Source organism: Lampetra fluviatilis, chromosome 32 (assembly GCF_964198595.1).
Source record: "Lampetra fluviatilis chromosome 32, kcLamFluv1.1, whole genome shotgun sequence".
Taxonomy (NCBI): Eukaryota; Metazoa; Chordata; class Hyperoartia; order Petromyzontiformes; family Petromyzontidae; genus Lampetra; species Lampetra fluviatilis.
In genome coordinates, this window is record NC_136306.1 from 9,891,242 (window position 1) to 9,905,119 (window position 13,878).

Below are 13,878 nucleotides of genomic sequence, written 5' to 3' on the forward strand. Positions count from 1 at the left end.
CTCACCGAGTGGGGGGGGGGGCGTAAAGACATACAACCGTTAATATTCCACTTGCTAAGTGATGGTAATGGTCGCATTGTTAAAGGCAACATCAAGCCACGATTTTGAGTGTTATCGTTGCCGCTACTGATAATGCCACCCTCGTTAACGTTACAGCACCACCATCATCATCGTCGTTATTCCTTGTGGGGATATCTAAGCAGCTAACGAACAAACTCATGCCCGAGCTGCCAACTCGGCCAACCCCTGCCGCTCCTGACTCTCTCGACCAACACTGCTCCCCCCCCCCCCCCCCCCCCCCGGCTCCACCGCGCAGGTTCGGTCGACTCGGAGGTGAGCCAGACGGCCAAGAAGGAGATGATGTCGGCGCTCAAGAGCCGGCAGGAGGTGCTGGAGGATTCGTTGCGTCTGCGCCTGGACGATCTGCGCTCCATGTGCCTGCGCGAGGCCGTGAGTGCCGCACCACCCCAACGGCCGCGTCGCCGCTCGCGCTCAAGCGTCGTTCTCTCGTCCGGCACCGACATCCCGCACGCCCCTCGCCCGCCCAAGTCTCGAGTCCACGAAAAGAGAGTCTCGATAATGTCTTTCCGCGGTAGTCGTGCATTATGGAATGTTTGGGCTTTTTCTTTTTTTAAAGCTTCGTTTGAGAGGAAGATAAAGTACACGGAGAAAAACTGTTTAGTTGAAGGAGATAATAAAGCCTTACAGAAACGTCCCCGCACATGGGTTCCTAATCCCATTTGCTGAACTGCTGTCTACTGGCTACCTTCGCAGCCCCAGGAGGTTTGGGGGTTTCACGAATCTCTCTGTGACCCGACAACTCCTATCTCTCTCCAGAGCCACGGGATCTCAGGCGTGCGCTACCACAGCCGCCTTCTGCAACGCTTCACACTCTTAGGCGTGGCCCCTTCTGACATATTTCCCCACTCTGACACACCACCCTCATCAAAACACATTCCACTCCCTCCAGCCTGCAGCCACGCTCACTGTTCTTACATGATGCTTGCTTTGACACGCTTCCCCCTTCTTCAACAACACCCTGTGCTTTGGCATGCCCCTTCCTCCAATACAACCCTTCGGCTGGGCTCTGCCACATGCAATGTAAATTGGAACTATCGCCATCACCGCCATTATCGGTCGCGCCTCCGATTAGCACGGTTGGCTACGTATGGCGCGAAAGAAGTTCAACGTGCGTACATAACCTATCCAGTGCAAGACGAATGCCACCCTCCCGACGGGACCAGCCCTCACGATTGCGTGATGCCACAGTCCATCTCGCTTCGGCATATGAACGAGTCTCAACGACCCATCTCGACGGCGGGCACGTGTTCTCACCTTTGGCTGCCATTCTATCGATCAGCCAGCCTCATCCGTAAGGCCACTACGTGGAGCACTTGTGTCCTGCCCAAGCGCACGTTACGTTTCTGAAGTAAATTCTGCGTCTCTAATTGTGATTTGATGACCAAATGCACTGCCATCACTGGACACGATAAATGAGCAAACGGCCCCACCGGTATCAAACCACGGCAAGTTCTCCGCTCGTTAATAAACGTGTCGTTTACGCGCGTTGAACTTTTTTCGCACCATACGTAGCCAACCGTGCCAATCGGAGTAGCGTAGCTATCGGGGAGTGCGCGCGCGGCGGTGCAACTGCACCAGGGCCAACAGTCTGGACGGAGGGACCCAAGCTCTGGGCTATGAAGAGGGGTGAGGGCTGGGAAACAGAACAAGGGTGGGGAGGATTTAGGAGACTTTCCCGCGCTGCCCGCACGGTGGCTGCCCGCACGGTGGCTGCCCGCACGGTGGCTGCCCGCACGGTGGCTGAGCGAGCGGTGGCTGAGCGAGCGGTGTCGTCGTCTCTGTGCCCAGGAGCTGACGGGGAGGCTGCCGAGCGACTTCCCGCTGGCGGCCGGCGAGAAGCCGCCCGCTGTTCGCCGCCGGGTGGGCACGTCGTTCAAGCTCGACGAGAAGAAGATGGTGCCCCGCGGGGAGGTGCGTTGCTGCTTCCATCGACATCATCGCCGCGACGATGGGTGGGGGGGGGGGAGGTGGTTGGGGGTGAAGGGGGGAGGTTGTTGATCGCCACCGGAGCCAGTCGAGGAAATTGCGCTTTGCTATGGCGAGTCTATCTTCCCACCCAAGCTTGGCAATTGTTGAGCCTGATATTGTGCTCAGGATGGGCAAATACCTTGCATGCCGGGTTGTTATAGGCTGCTTCGGGAATGTGTTGTGGGCAGAAAAACAGCATTGCAGTGCAAATACATTGTTGTACTGTGCATCTATGCTCCCCCTGCCCTGTGTTAACCTGGCACTGACCAGCGTGGTGAAGTCTGGTTTAAATAACCCTCCACCGCGTAACGATGCCCAGATCCAGCAGTGGACTGGCCGAGGGATGTACGTGCACATGTGCATGTACGATGATTTTGCGTTTGTTTATAAGGCCATGTGATGTGATGGAAAATTCATTCCGCAGCAGTGTAATTGCACCCTTGTTCGCACGCAAGACTGTCACGCAAATTGTACGGGCCGTGCGTGTAATGTTTCTCAACAACAACAAACAGCTGTTAAGAGGCTCGCATTAAACTTAAAAGTATGCACTTATATCGAGCCGCGCCCGTTGATAGTAATAGTTCAGGCAAACCTGGGTTGTACATTAGTGTGGTTATAGTTCAAAGAGCTCCCACGATTCGAACAATATGGGTAGGCCCTCATCTGGGAATTTGACAAATTTGATGACTTTAACCCGCAAATTACTAAATTGCGATTGTGCATAGCGACCATTGCCGTGGAAACCTTGGCTATATCCTACTGAAAACAACTCTTAAATCTTTCCTCGCTAAACAATATGAGAATAATCATAATAAACAGTAACAAAGCAATGGCTTGATAAAAGGTGCACGCAAGGTTGTTTACTTTTGGGTTCATGAAGAAGCGGGACTTGGGAGTATGAAAATTAAGAATAGTTTTTTTCCCTTTCTGGCAATAAAACAGGTGTTAAGATATTCAAACACCAAATAGACACCTTTTGCAAGGAATCAAATCACCATTAACCACACGTACTTGTGACAAAACATTGAAACACTGATAACGTATGATGCATTGTCTTGGAAACTGATTGGCCTACACCAGAGACAGCCTTTTTATGGCCTTGTCTCACCGGTGTCAGACCAGAGAAACACCGAAATACGAACAGTACAATTACATTTTTGATTTAAAGCTTTCCTGACTGCAGGGATTCATATTCTTGGTTCTTTCGGTAAAGTCACGTAGAAGGGAAATAATAAAATAATATAAATATAAAACAATAAAAATTATCACGACGTTTCGACTGCAACACAAGCAATCATCATCAGGTGTGAAATCCACAGCAATAAATTTTGTATTTTTTATATTAATTTATTATTTCCCTTCTACGTGACTTTACCGAAAGAACCAAGAATATAGTACAATTACAATGCAAGTACCAGAGCACGTGTATAGCTGGGGTTGAGCAGTTATATCTACGGGACCTTTTAGCCCACATCAAAGTGTGAAGGGAGCTGCAAGGAGTAACCCCGTGACACGGAACGCGTGGCTCTCCCAGGAGGAGGAGCTGGACAGCCTGGAGAGGGACTTCGCCATCCAGACGCAGATCACCGAGGCCGCCAAGAAACTCGTGTCGGACCCCCACATCGGCAAGACGATGCGGCGGCAGCGCAAGACGTCACTGCAGAACGCCACACGCAAGCTGCAGCAGATCGAGGGCGCCATCAACGAGTACCGGCTGCGCGCGGGCAAGGAGCCCACTCAGCGCGCGTCGCTCTTCATCGAAGGTGCGGCCCCAGCGGTCGCCTGGGCGGAAGAGGAAGCCGGGGCGAAGGGGCTGCACGCATGCGCGCGTTACTGTCCATGCATCGCTCCGTAAAAAAACAAGAGTCGGTGATTTCTATCGATGGCCGTGAGCCATTGCAGGAAATTCCACTCGACTTTGGCGGTGCCGAGTCTATCCATAGGGCAACCGCTGTTGACTGTCCCCGCAAAGCGCTGACGAATGTTACAGAGCCCAACAGGATGATGAGTCAATCCTCAACCAGGATTTGAACCCCCCCTCCTGACCAACCTTCCGATTGCGAGCCGCTCACGTGACCACTGAGCTACCTACACTCAGTCTGGTGGAGTTGTCCCACGCAGAGTGTGCTCTCCATTGGCACGTGGCATTTTCACCACGAGGCCACGTGTTTTCGGATGAGCCGAACACAATCTTCACTTGAACGTGTGGAAAAATGGTATCGTACGTTATAGAAGCATTGCGTACGACGAGTCACTGACGCACCTGTTTGTTTGTTTTGTATTGTCGTATGCATGAAGATAAGAAAGATCAATCATTCTTCTCCGAAGGAAAAGAGCAGTCCGAAGACAGCTCGCTTTCCGATGCCGCCATCCTTGAAGATTCCGGTCAGTATCAACGTTGACACATTGCGATAATGGAAAAAACCAAAAAACCAAAATAAAACAACTCTAAAGATTAGGAACAACAACGCTCAAATCAATTCCATGTCTTGTATACATGGCCACCACGGTGGGGAGATGTTCACTATCTCGCCTGGTGTACAGGAGGTCGTGGGTTCGATCCCGACCCTGACGGCTGTATATTTGGAGTTTGTAAGTTCTCCCCGTAGTCGTGTGGATTTTCCTCCGGGTCCTCCAGTTTTTCCCTCCACGTTTAGAATTACGCATTCAGATTATTTAGCTGCTATAAACTTCCGCGCGATAAGCCACTTTGTTGAGCTATCATTGGTCGCCAGGTCGCTAATGACCATAGTTTTACATATATATTATAGTTTTATATATGAATATAAGTATTACACAGTCCAGTGACATTCCACGTATCTGCCCGACGACGTTCACTCGATTACCTACACCACCGAACCAATCTGCGGATCTTATTATTATTTGTGAAATGGTTCGTTCTATTGCCAGTACAAACCCATGAATAAGAGGAGTAACCTAGAATTTCCACTATTCCATGCATATTTTTGCATGAAAATTAAAATGCACGGATAAGAATGGACGGTAAGATCCAGCAATAGACGTGATGATCCACCAGCGCAGATATGAGAAGTTTCATTCTATATTTACATATTAATACTTGGTAATTAAATAACCTTGAATTGAACTGTGACCTCATGAATTGTATTACTAGAATAAATAAGCCTCCCCAAGCCACTCCACTTATCACTATCCTGTACGATGTATGTTAAACTTCTTTCGCACCATACACATACCTGTCAACCGCTTATCAGTGCCTATCTTATTACAGACCAATTCAGACCTCATTGGTCACTTCGTGCACTTATAAATCTCAACGTTCATCCTACAAAGTCCCATCACAAGGGAGAAACACAAACAAATAGACATTTAGTTTTTTAAACGGATTTAGGCCACATAGACCTGAAAAGTAATTTGCCTGTACAAGAATACGGGGTATAAACCGTATGGGTTGACAGGTATGCGTACATAGCCAACCGCGCTAATCGGAGGTGCGTAGCCAACCGTGCCTATCCTATGTTGTGATGATTTACCGAGCACCTGCACGCAAATTATTTCACCATCGCTGCGTCTCTTCAGTGGGCATCCCCTTGAACGTGTTTAATTCCAAGAACAATAATGCAATTGCAGCCAACGAGGGAATGCCGTTTTACACTCGGTGACATATTCATCCATCTAATTATATCTATCTCTACCTGTTTGTTGATTTAATTTATACAGACTGTGTCCCGGACACCAGCCTGCCCTCTCCGCCGCCATCGCCGCAAGCGTACGAACCTCCGGCCCCGACGCCCTTCGCCCACCCTCTTCCTCACCAGCACCCTCACCCGCACCCGCACCAGCACCCTCACCCGCACCAACACCCTCACCAGCACGCGCACCCTCACGCCGGCGTGGCGTACGCCCGCCCGCCGCCCCCGCACTCGCTGGACGGGCTGGCGCTGCGGCGCATCCAGTCGTTCCGCACGGACGCTCCGGACTACGACAAGTCGCCCATCAAGCCTCGCGCCTGGAAGGAGTCGTCCCTGGACGAGCCCTACCAGAAGACCAAGAAGCAGAGCAAGGACGGCAACCAGACGAGGTGAGGCTCGCGGCGACGGGACGACGACCGAGGGCCCCTTGAGACTCGCCGAGCCGCTGAGACCTCTCGTAGAGCTCGTTCCTCTGAGACCCTCCGTAGAGCTCGCTCCTCTGAGACTCTTCGTAGAGCTCGCTCCTCTGAGACTCCTGGTAGAGCTCGCTCCTCTGAGACTCCTGGTAGAGCTCGCTCCTCTGAGACTCCTGGTAGAGCTTGCTCCTCTGAGACCCCTGGTAGAGCTCGCTCCTCTGAGACTCTTCGTAGAGCTCGCTCCTCTGAGACCCCTGGTAGAGCTCGCTCCTCTGAGACTCCTGGTAGAGCTTGCTCCTCTGAGACCCCTGGTAGAGCTCGCTCCTCTGAGACGCCTGGTAGAGCTCGCTCCTCTGAGACGCCTGGTAGAGCTCGCTCCTCTGAGACCCCTGGTAGAGCTCGCTCCTCTGAGACTCCTGGTAGAGCTCGCTCCTCTGAGACCCCTGGTAGAGCTCGCTCCTCTGAGACTCTTCGTAGAGCTCGCTCCTCTGAGACCCCTGGTAGAGCTCGCTCCTCTGAGACCCCTGGTAGAGCTCGCTCCTCTGAGACGCCTGGTAGAGCTCGCTCCTCTGAGACCTCTGGTAGAGCTCGCTCCTCTGAGACTCCTGGTAGAGCTCGCTCCTCTGAGACCCCTGGTAGAGCTCGCTCCTCTGAGACTCCTGGTAGAGCTCGCTCCTCTGAGACTCCTGGTAGAGCTCGCTCCTCTGAGACTCCTGGTAGAGCTCGCTCCTCTTAGACTCTGCGTAGAGCTCGCTCCTCTGAGACCCCTGGCAGAGCTCGCTCCTCTGGGTGTACCGTGGGAAATTAATGGAACGTACGGTGAACGTATCTGGGGCTTTCTGCTCCGGTTCTTCCATTGCAGAGTGGTTCGCGCGTAATGCACGACGAACCGAGCAATCTCGGTTTGATTCGCAGCCATGTCTAACGTCAGTGGCAAGTGATATTTTCGCCGGCCCTGCCCACCGATAAAATAAGCTTATTAATGATCACGGCAGGGTCTGTAGGATGGACTACCGCTTTGTGAAAATCAACAGCAGTTGCCCTGCAGAGACCCTGCCATCGTAATGTGGAACTTCCACCGCGCCCAGTTTGCCTTCGTGCATCGGCAGCGACGGTGTGTGGTCATCTTCTTGGTTCTTTCGGTAAAGTCACGTAGAATGGAAATAATAAAATAATAAAAATAAAATTTCATAAAATAATTCTCACGACGTTTCGGCCACAACGCAAGCAGCCGTCCTCAGGTGAAGACCAGGTCTGTCGGGGAGACAGCGTCTGAAATGATCGTGAGAATTATTTTATTATGTTTTATTTTTATTATTTTATTATTTCCCTTCTACGTTACTTTACCGAAAGAACCAAGAAGATATATAAAATGTATTCGAGGCATCCATGGGAGCTCCGGTATCTGTGCAGCGTTTGTTGAGTCCCCACGTTTACAAATGAGCAACTTCGTCTGTGTCGCCTTTGAGTCAGTCTGTCGGGCACAGCACAGAAATCCCTGCAGTCACGAAAGCTTTAAATCGGTGTGTGGTCGGCCCGCTGACTCCGGGTGCGTGCCGTTGACGCTGTGCCCCCGCCCCCTCGCCTCAGCGCCACGGCCAGCAGCTGCAGCTCGCCGGTGTGTGGCGGCAGCGCCCCACCGGGCTCCCTGCAGGCGAGCCCCGTGCACGGCCCCGGCGCCGGCATCGTCGCCGGCGGCGGCGTCGGCGGCTGCATCGGGCTGCCCGACTCGCTGCAGGGCAGCCCCGTCCACGCGCCCGCCTACTTCTGCAGCGTCCCCTCCACGCCCGACTTGCGCACCCGCGGAATCCTCCGGCACAAGCAGCAGCAGCAGCAGTCCAGGTGCGCGCAATGGCTGCGACGCTGTTTGCGGGCGTGCGGTTGAGGTTACGTTGGGGAAGCGGTTTTTGTTTTTCCCCCTCCACCCAGTTTGATTATCCGGTCGGGCGGTTCGCGCGGCGACTCGAGTTCGGTTCCCGCTCGGGGGACAGCTGTCGCTGACGGATGTCTCAAACGGTCTCGGGCCTCACCGATGTCAACTTGGCTTGAGACGAGGGCCCGGATCATTGGGTAAACATCGGCACGGAGGAGACGAATGTGGCCGTGTGTGGTGCTGGCCACACCCCACCCCCTCTCGTGTGCCGAGCCGATCTTAATAGGTTCCTGCTAACAGAGTTTTCCCTAACAGTTTGTTAAAGGCTATACAAGGTGTCTTTGTATATGTTGTGAGGCGGTTTCTGTTTTATTCCTAACTATTTACTATTTTTATTTTAGCAGGTAAGGCCCACTGAGCTATATAGTTATTTTTCAGAAGCAAACTGGCCACAAAGAATAGTTCAACGAAGTGGCTTATCATAGTGTGGACATGTATAGCAGCCAAATACTCTAAACGCATGTTTATAAATGCGGAGGGAAAAACCGGAGGACCCGGAGAAAGATCCACGAGACCACGAGAAGAACAAGCGTCCGGGTCGGCATCGGACCCACGCTCTCCTGTATACCAGGCAAGGTCATTAACATCTCGCCACCGCGGCACCCCTAACCCCCCCCCCCCCCACACCCCGTCTCTCTCCGTTGCCTCCGTGTCTCCAACCTCCAGCTCGGTGGACGTGAGCCCGGCGCACAGCTGCCCCCCGCCGGAGGCGTTCCGCAATCGTAGCGGCAGCCTCGAGTGCGGCCCCTCGCTGCCGCCCTCTGCCGAGGACCCCTACGGCACCGCCACGTCGCACAGCAGCGCCAGCTCCGACGTGCCGGACGACCGGCTGTCGTGCGCCAGCCAGTGCAGCTCGGAGCGCGAGCCCTGCTGCGGGAGCGGCTGCGGCTGCGGCTACGGCTACGGCACGCTGGGCGAGGAGTCTCTGCACCAGGCGCGCCAGCGCCACCGCTCCGCCGGCAGCCTCGGCTCGGCGAGCTCGGGCAGCCTGCCCAACTTGGCGCCCAACGCGGGCCCGTCGGGCGCCGCCCGGTCCGGAGTGTCGTACCACAACCACCACCACAACAACAACATCCACAACCACCACTCGCATCAGCACCAGTCGCAGCAGCAGCACCACCAGCACCACCAGCACCACCAGCACCACCAGCACCACCAGCAGCACCAGCAGCACCACCGCTCGGTTCCGAACTCGGCCTCGCAGTACCGCATCAAGGAGTACCCGCTGTACACGGACGGGGCGGCGTGGCCCACGACGGTGGTACGCAGCTTGGAGAGCGACCGCGAGGGACACTACAGCGTCAAGGCGCAGCTGCGCGTCTCCAACTCGTACACGGCGGGCGGGCTGTACCGCGACAGCGCCCACTACCGTGGCGGCGGCGGCGGCGGCAGCGGCAGTAATGGCGGGGGCGGCGTGGGCGAAGGCGCCGGATATTACGGCGGCAGAGACACGGGCGGGACGCACGGCGGGGTGCCGCACTCGCGCTCACAGCTGGTGCGGACACCCGTCAGTTCGCCCGGGCAGCACGCGAACAGCCAGTGGGGCTCTCAGGCCTTGATAGAGGAGGAACCGCATCATTTAAATAATCTACAGCAGCAGCAGACGACGACAGCGAGGGGTTCCGGGACGTTACCGGCGCAGGGTTCGTCTCCTTCATCGTCCCCACTCCACCACCACTACCACACGCAGCAGCAGCAGCAGCAGCCACAGACGGCCGATTCGATAGACCACCTCCGTTCGTGGTACGAGCGTAACGCTCACCGCGACCCGCGGAGGCTGTCGCACGCCAGCTCCGGCTCGGACAGGAGCTCGCAGTCGGACCGCAGCTCGCGGCCCTACACGCCGTCGCCCGCCAACGTGCGCCTGGTGAAGGGGCAGCCCCAGCCGGGGCAGTGCCATGCCTCGGGTAAGCCGAAGCTTGAGAAGGGAGTCGTCCGTAATGTAGTGTCCCTCTCGCGGGTCGTTGCGATCGCATCGGCACATTTGCTCCTGCAGCCTCGCTGCTTTGGTGCTGCCTCCAGGTTCTGTTTTGTTATTTGCCTCTTCCCTTATTTTTGCTCTGCTCTTGATTACTCAATGATTTAATGTCATTGCCCAGCTGATATGCAGTTTTAAACTAAAACTATTTTTATTTCACCAGGTGTAAGGCCAACTGAGCTATGTAGCTCTTTTTTAGAAGTGACCTGGCCACAAATGATGGCTCAACGAAGTGGCTTATCACTTGGAAATTTATCGCAGACAAATATTCGAAATGCATGTTTATAAATGTGGATGTAAAAACCGGAGGACCCAGAGAAAAAGCCAAGCTACCGCGGGGAGAAAAAGACATGCACACTCCAAATGTATAGACGTCAGGGTCAGGATCGAACGCACGACCTCCACCATACCAGGCGAGATAGTTAAACGTCTCTCCAGCGTTGTGCCCATCCTCTTGGACCTTCTACTCGTGCATCAATGTGCACGGTAGTAGCCTGCACCACTCATACTTTATATTCTTGTTCATAATACGTGGGCTAGCTCTTGTGCCTTGATTGTTTCCAAGAGTCTGCTTTCACCACCCACATTTATTCTAGCCAGAACTTTCTCGCTAGGACGCGATGTTTGTGCCGTATCTTTAAAATCCTTCCGAAAGCTTTCACCTCCAATGCTATATGGTCCTCCTTTTGCCATTATGAATTAATTTCAATTCATTACGAAGGGTGCAGAGGTGTGGACTCGAGTCATGTGACTTGGACTCGAGTCAGACTCGAGTCATGAATTTGATGACTTGCGACTCGACTTGGACTTGCATAACAATGACTTTGTCCCACCTCTGGAAGGGTGTAATGATTCGATTCAAGAATCCAATTTTGTTTTGCATTGCGATGAATGTAGCAGCCTCTGGAGTCGTCAGGGGTAATGTGAACTCAATATTGCATCTACATGTTTGAATAAAAGAATATAAATGGTTCACACACGAGATATGACGCAAGTATCGCAAGCTTCAAAATGGACATTAATCAATGTCGTTATACGCATCCATGACCGTGCCCATTGTCTCGATTTCACGCATTGTCAACAGGGCCATCTTTATTATCGTCATCTACTCCAGGCTGATGATCAGTCGTTCGTCCAGCAATTACCGTTCTGATTCATTATAAAGAGCCTCAATACAATCACATTTCACGATGCTGTTTAATATCGGGAGGGAAATTGGGTTCGTGGTGGAGGGAGGTCTGTGCAGATGGAGGATACACAATAGCCTTGAAAGAAAGCGTTTATTCCTCTGGTCAATTTACAGTGCCACATAAAACCCAGAGAAATATGCACCTGGAGAAATATTCTAGGACGAGTGGGAGAGGACAGATACTACCATGTGATTTACATCAGGTCCAATACATGTAGCTAAGGAGGAGCTAACACGAGCGAGAGGCAGAGGTCGCAACCGGGTACCCGATACCCGTACCCTACCCGATACCCGGCTACCCGTACCCGGCCGGGTACGGGTACCCATTTGCGACCTTGGTGCGGCCGGGTACGGGTACGGGTAAGGAATCAAAACCCGTTTGCGACCTCTGGCGAGAGGTGGCTGAGCGGTTCAGGGGTCAGAGCATTTAACTGGCACAATTGCGATCCTGGATTTGGGTCTGGGGGCAGCTTCCCACGATTAAACTCGATTCTCACGTGTAGTGAGTTGATGGTCTCATCCCAGTTACCAGCAACTGCATTAACAAAAGCCACCAATTGGAGTTTGTGTTTTTTTTATTCATAAGGATAGATGCTTTCCGCCTTGAGAAATTACATTTTGCATCGACTGCTATACGACGAACGTTACCGTGGGAAAGGGTGCCCCCTAGTGTGTGGATAGAGAAGGCCACTCGAAGCGATCTAGAAGCATTTCTGTGGCAACGACTTCTGCAAGTCTCCGCTCTCTTAGACTGAGTCACGCACGGCACCCTGTGACAGACCACCAAACTGCACAACTGAAACTAAATCAGGAGACGAGACTCAATTGAACGAGCTGACGGGTTGGTCAATTGGCGTCTCTGATTATCATCTCGTACAAATCAGGTCGAGTACAACCTCTGGAGACATCCATGACCAGCGCCTTACACCTGCTATCGCTCAATGCCTCTAGGAGTCAAACCTTTCATCATCATCATTACCTCATCCAGCCACCTCACCTAAACTAAACATATAAAATATTTTCATTTGTTCTTTTTTTACCAGGTAAGGCCCATTTGAGCTATATAGCTCTTTTTCAGCAGCGACCTGGCCACAAATGATAACTCATCGAAGTGGCTTATCACGTGGAAATGTATCGCAGCTAAATACTGTAAACGTAGGTTGATTCTAAATGTGGAGGGAAAAACCGGAGGTCTCGGAAAAAAATCCACGCGATCATGGGGAGAACGTGCAAACTCCAAATATACAGGCGTCAGGGTTGGGATCGAACCCAACACCTCCTGTATACTCGGCGAGGTAGTTAACATCTCGCCACCGTGGGCATCATGCAGTGTGTGCCCCCTTCTTAGAATGCCCTTGGGTCTAATGCCTGTGCGACGTGGTGCCTTGCTCTCTATTTTCTCGACCACAGTGTCCCCCACAAGCAGCACGAGCAGCAAAAGGCATTTTGCGCTTCCCACGCCGCAGTCGTGCGATCCCATCGCACACGCCGTTCTCTCGGGCCAGCCGCACGGCCCGACGCCACCGCAGCAGCAGCAGCCCCAAGCGGCGCCGTACGGCCAATCGCACGGCGTCCCGATGCCGGTGGCTCAGCACACGGTGGTGCAGTGGCCGGCGGCAGCGAGCGATGGCGGCGGGCAGCGGGAGCAGCAGCAGCAGCAGCTGCTGCACTGCGACGCGAGCCACGTGCATCGCTACCACACGCCGCCGCCGCCACTGCAGCAGCAGCAGCAGCAGCACACGAGCAGGCGAGTTGTGCGTGGCCGCGGTGTTTTTCAAAATGAGTACGGTCTGTTCTCCCGTGTAGCAACGTGTGCTGTTTTCATGACGCGAATTGGATATACAACGCGGCGAATGTTTTAGGGAACGCATTTTTCATAACGCGGATATGGATTGGAAATGTAACGCGATTGAGTGAAAATAACTAAGTCGCGCGAGTAGGAATAACCGGTGGTTACGGCTGCCTCGGTGGAGCATCGCACAAGGCGGGATGCTACTGGATGCTTCTAGATCCTACCCACACGCCTCGCTCTTTGTTCAGCCAGCGTACGCATCTCACGTGTTATCACGGACTGTGCTTTACCCTATTATATATCATTTATAATAACGCGATTTTTCCATAACACGGGATTCTTCAGGAATGCAACCACCGCATTATAGGAGAACAGACTATATATAGATTTGCATAGCTATAGAATTAAGTTGCTAATTTACTGTCCATTGGGTAGATTCACACCACTACAGTATAAACACTCCGAATTAACATACACACTAATACACGTGTTCTGGGAATGCCTTCACCCAGCAGAGAATTGACAAAGCTCTCTAAATTCGAAATTGCTTTCGGTTGTTTTTTTTTTGCGCTTCCCTTTTGTTCCACAACCTTTTGTGTTGAATGCTTCCTAATGCACCGTGACGCTGCTCCACAGGGCCTACCAAGAGGGCATTTTCTATCAAGCAGGTCCAGCCGGTCAACCGAGTTCTCTGCTGCCACAGCCTGAAAGTCACCAGCAGTGGAGGAAGGAAGACGAAACCAGGACTGAGACGCTGGTCTGAAACCAACTGCTACGTCCTCCCGACGGCTGTGTGTCTCCTTCTCGTTCAAGCGTGAAAACCGAGCTTGTTTCCTCCGACAAACTCAAC

The 13,878-nt window shown here is 53.0% G+C and overlaps 1 protein-coding gene across 6 annotated transcripts in view; it reads left to right on the top strand.

Annotated features, from left to right (window-relative positions):
* LOC144943734 (FERM domain-containing protein 4A-like) overlaps positions 1–13,878 on the top strand; it is a 240,914-nt gene extending 227,036 nt beyond the window's left edge. For 5 of the 6 annotated variants that reach the window (XM_078871519.1, XM_078871516.1, XM_078871517.1 and 2 more), the window contains 9 exons: positions 317–450; positions 1,870–1,992; positions 3,584–3,812; positions 4,348–4,434; positions 5,749–6,109; positions 7,727–7,978; positions 8,736–9,976; positions 12,660–12,983; positions 13,665–13,878. In XM_078871519.1, coding sequence (XP_078727645.1) covers positions 317–450; positions 1,870–1,992; positions 3,584–3,812; positions 4,348–4,434; positions 5,749–6,109; positions 7,727–7,978; positions 8,736–9,976; positions 12,660–12,983; positions 13,665–13,846 — 2,933 coding nt within the window. In that variant the 3' untranslated portion in view covers positions 13,847–13,878. Of the gene's footprint in view, positions 1–316; positions 451–1,869; positions 1,993–3,583; positions 3,813–4,347; positions 4,435–5,748; positions 6,110–7,726; positions 7,979–8,735; positions 9,977–12,646; positions 12,984–13,664 lie in introns of all 6 variants that reach the window. The other variant, XM_078871518.1, reaches the window with a different exon arrangement.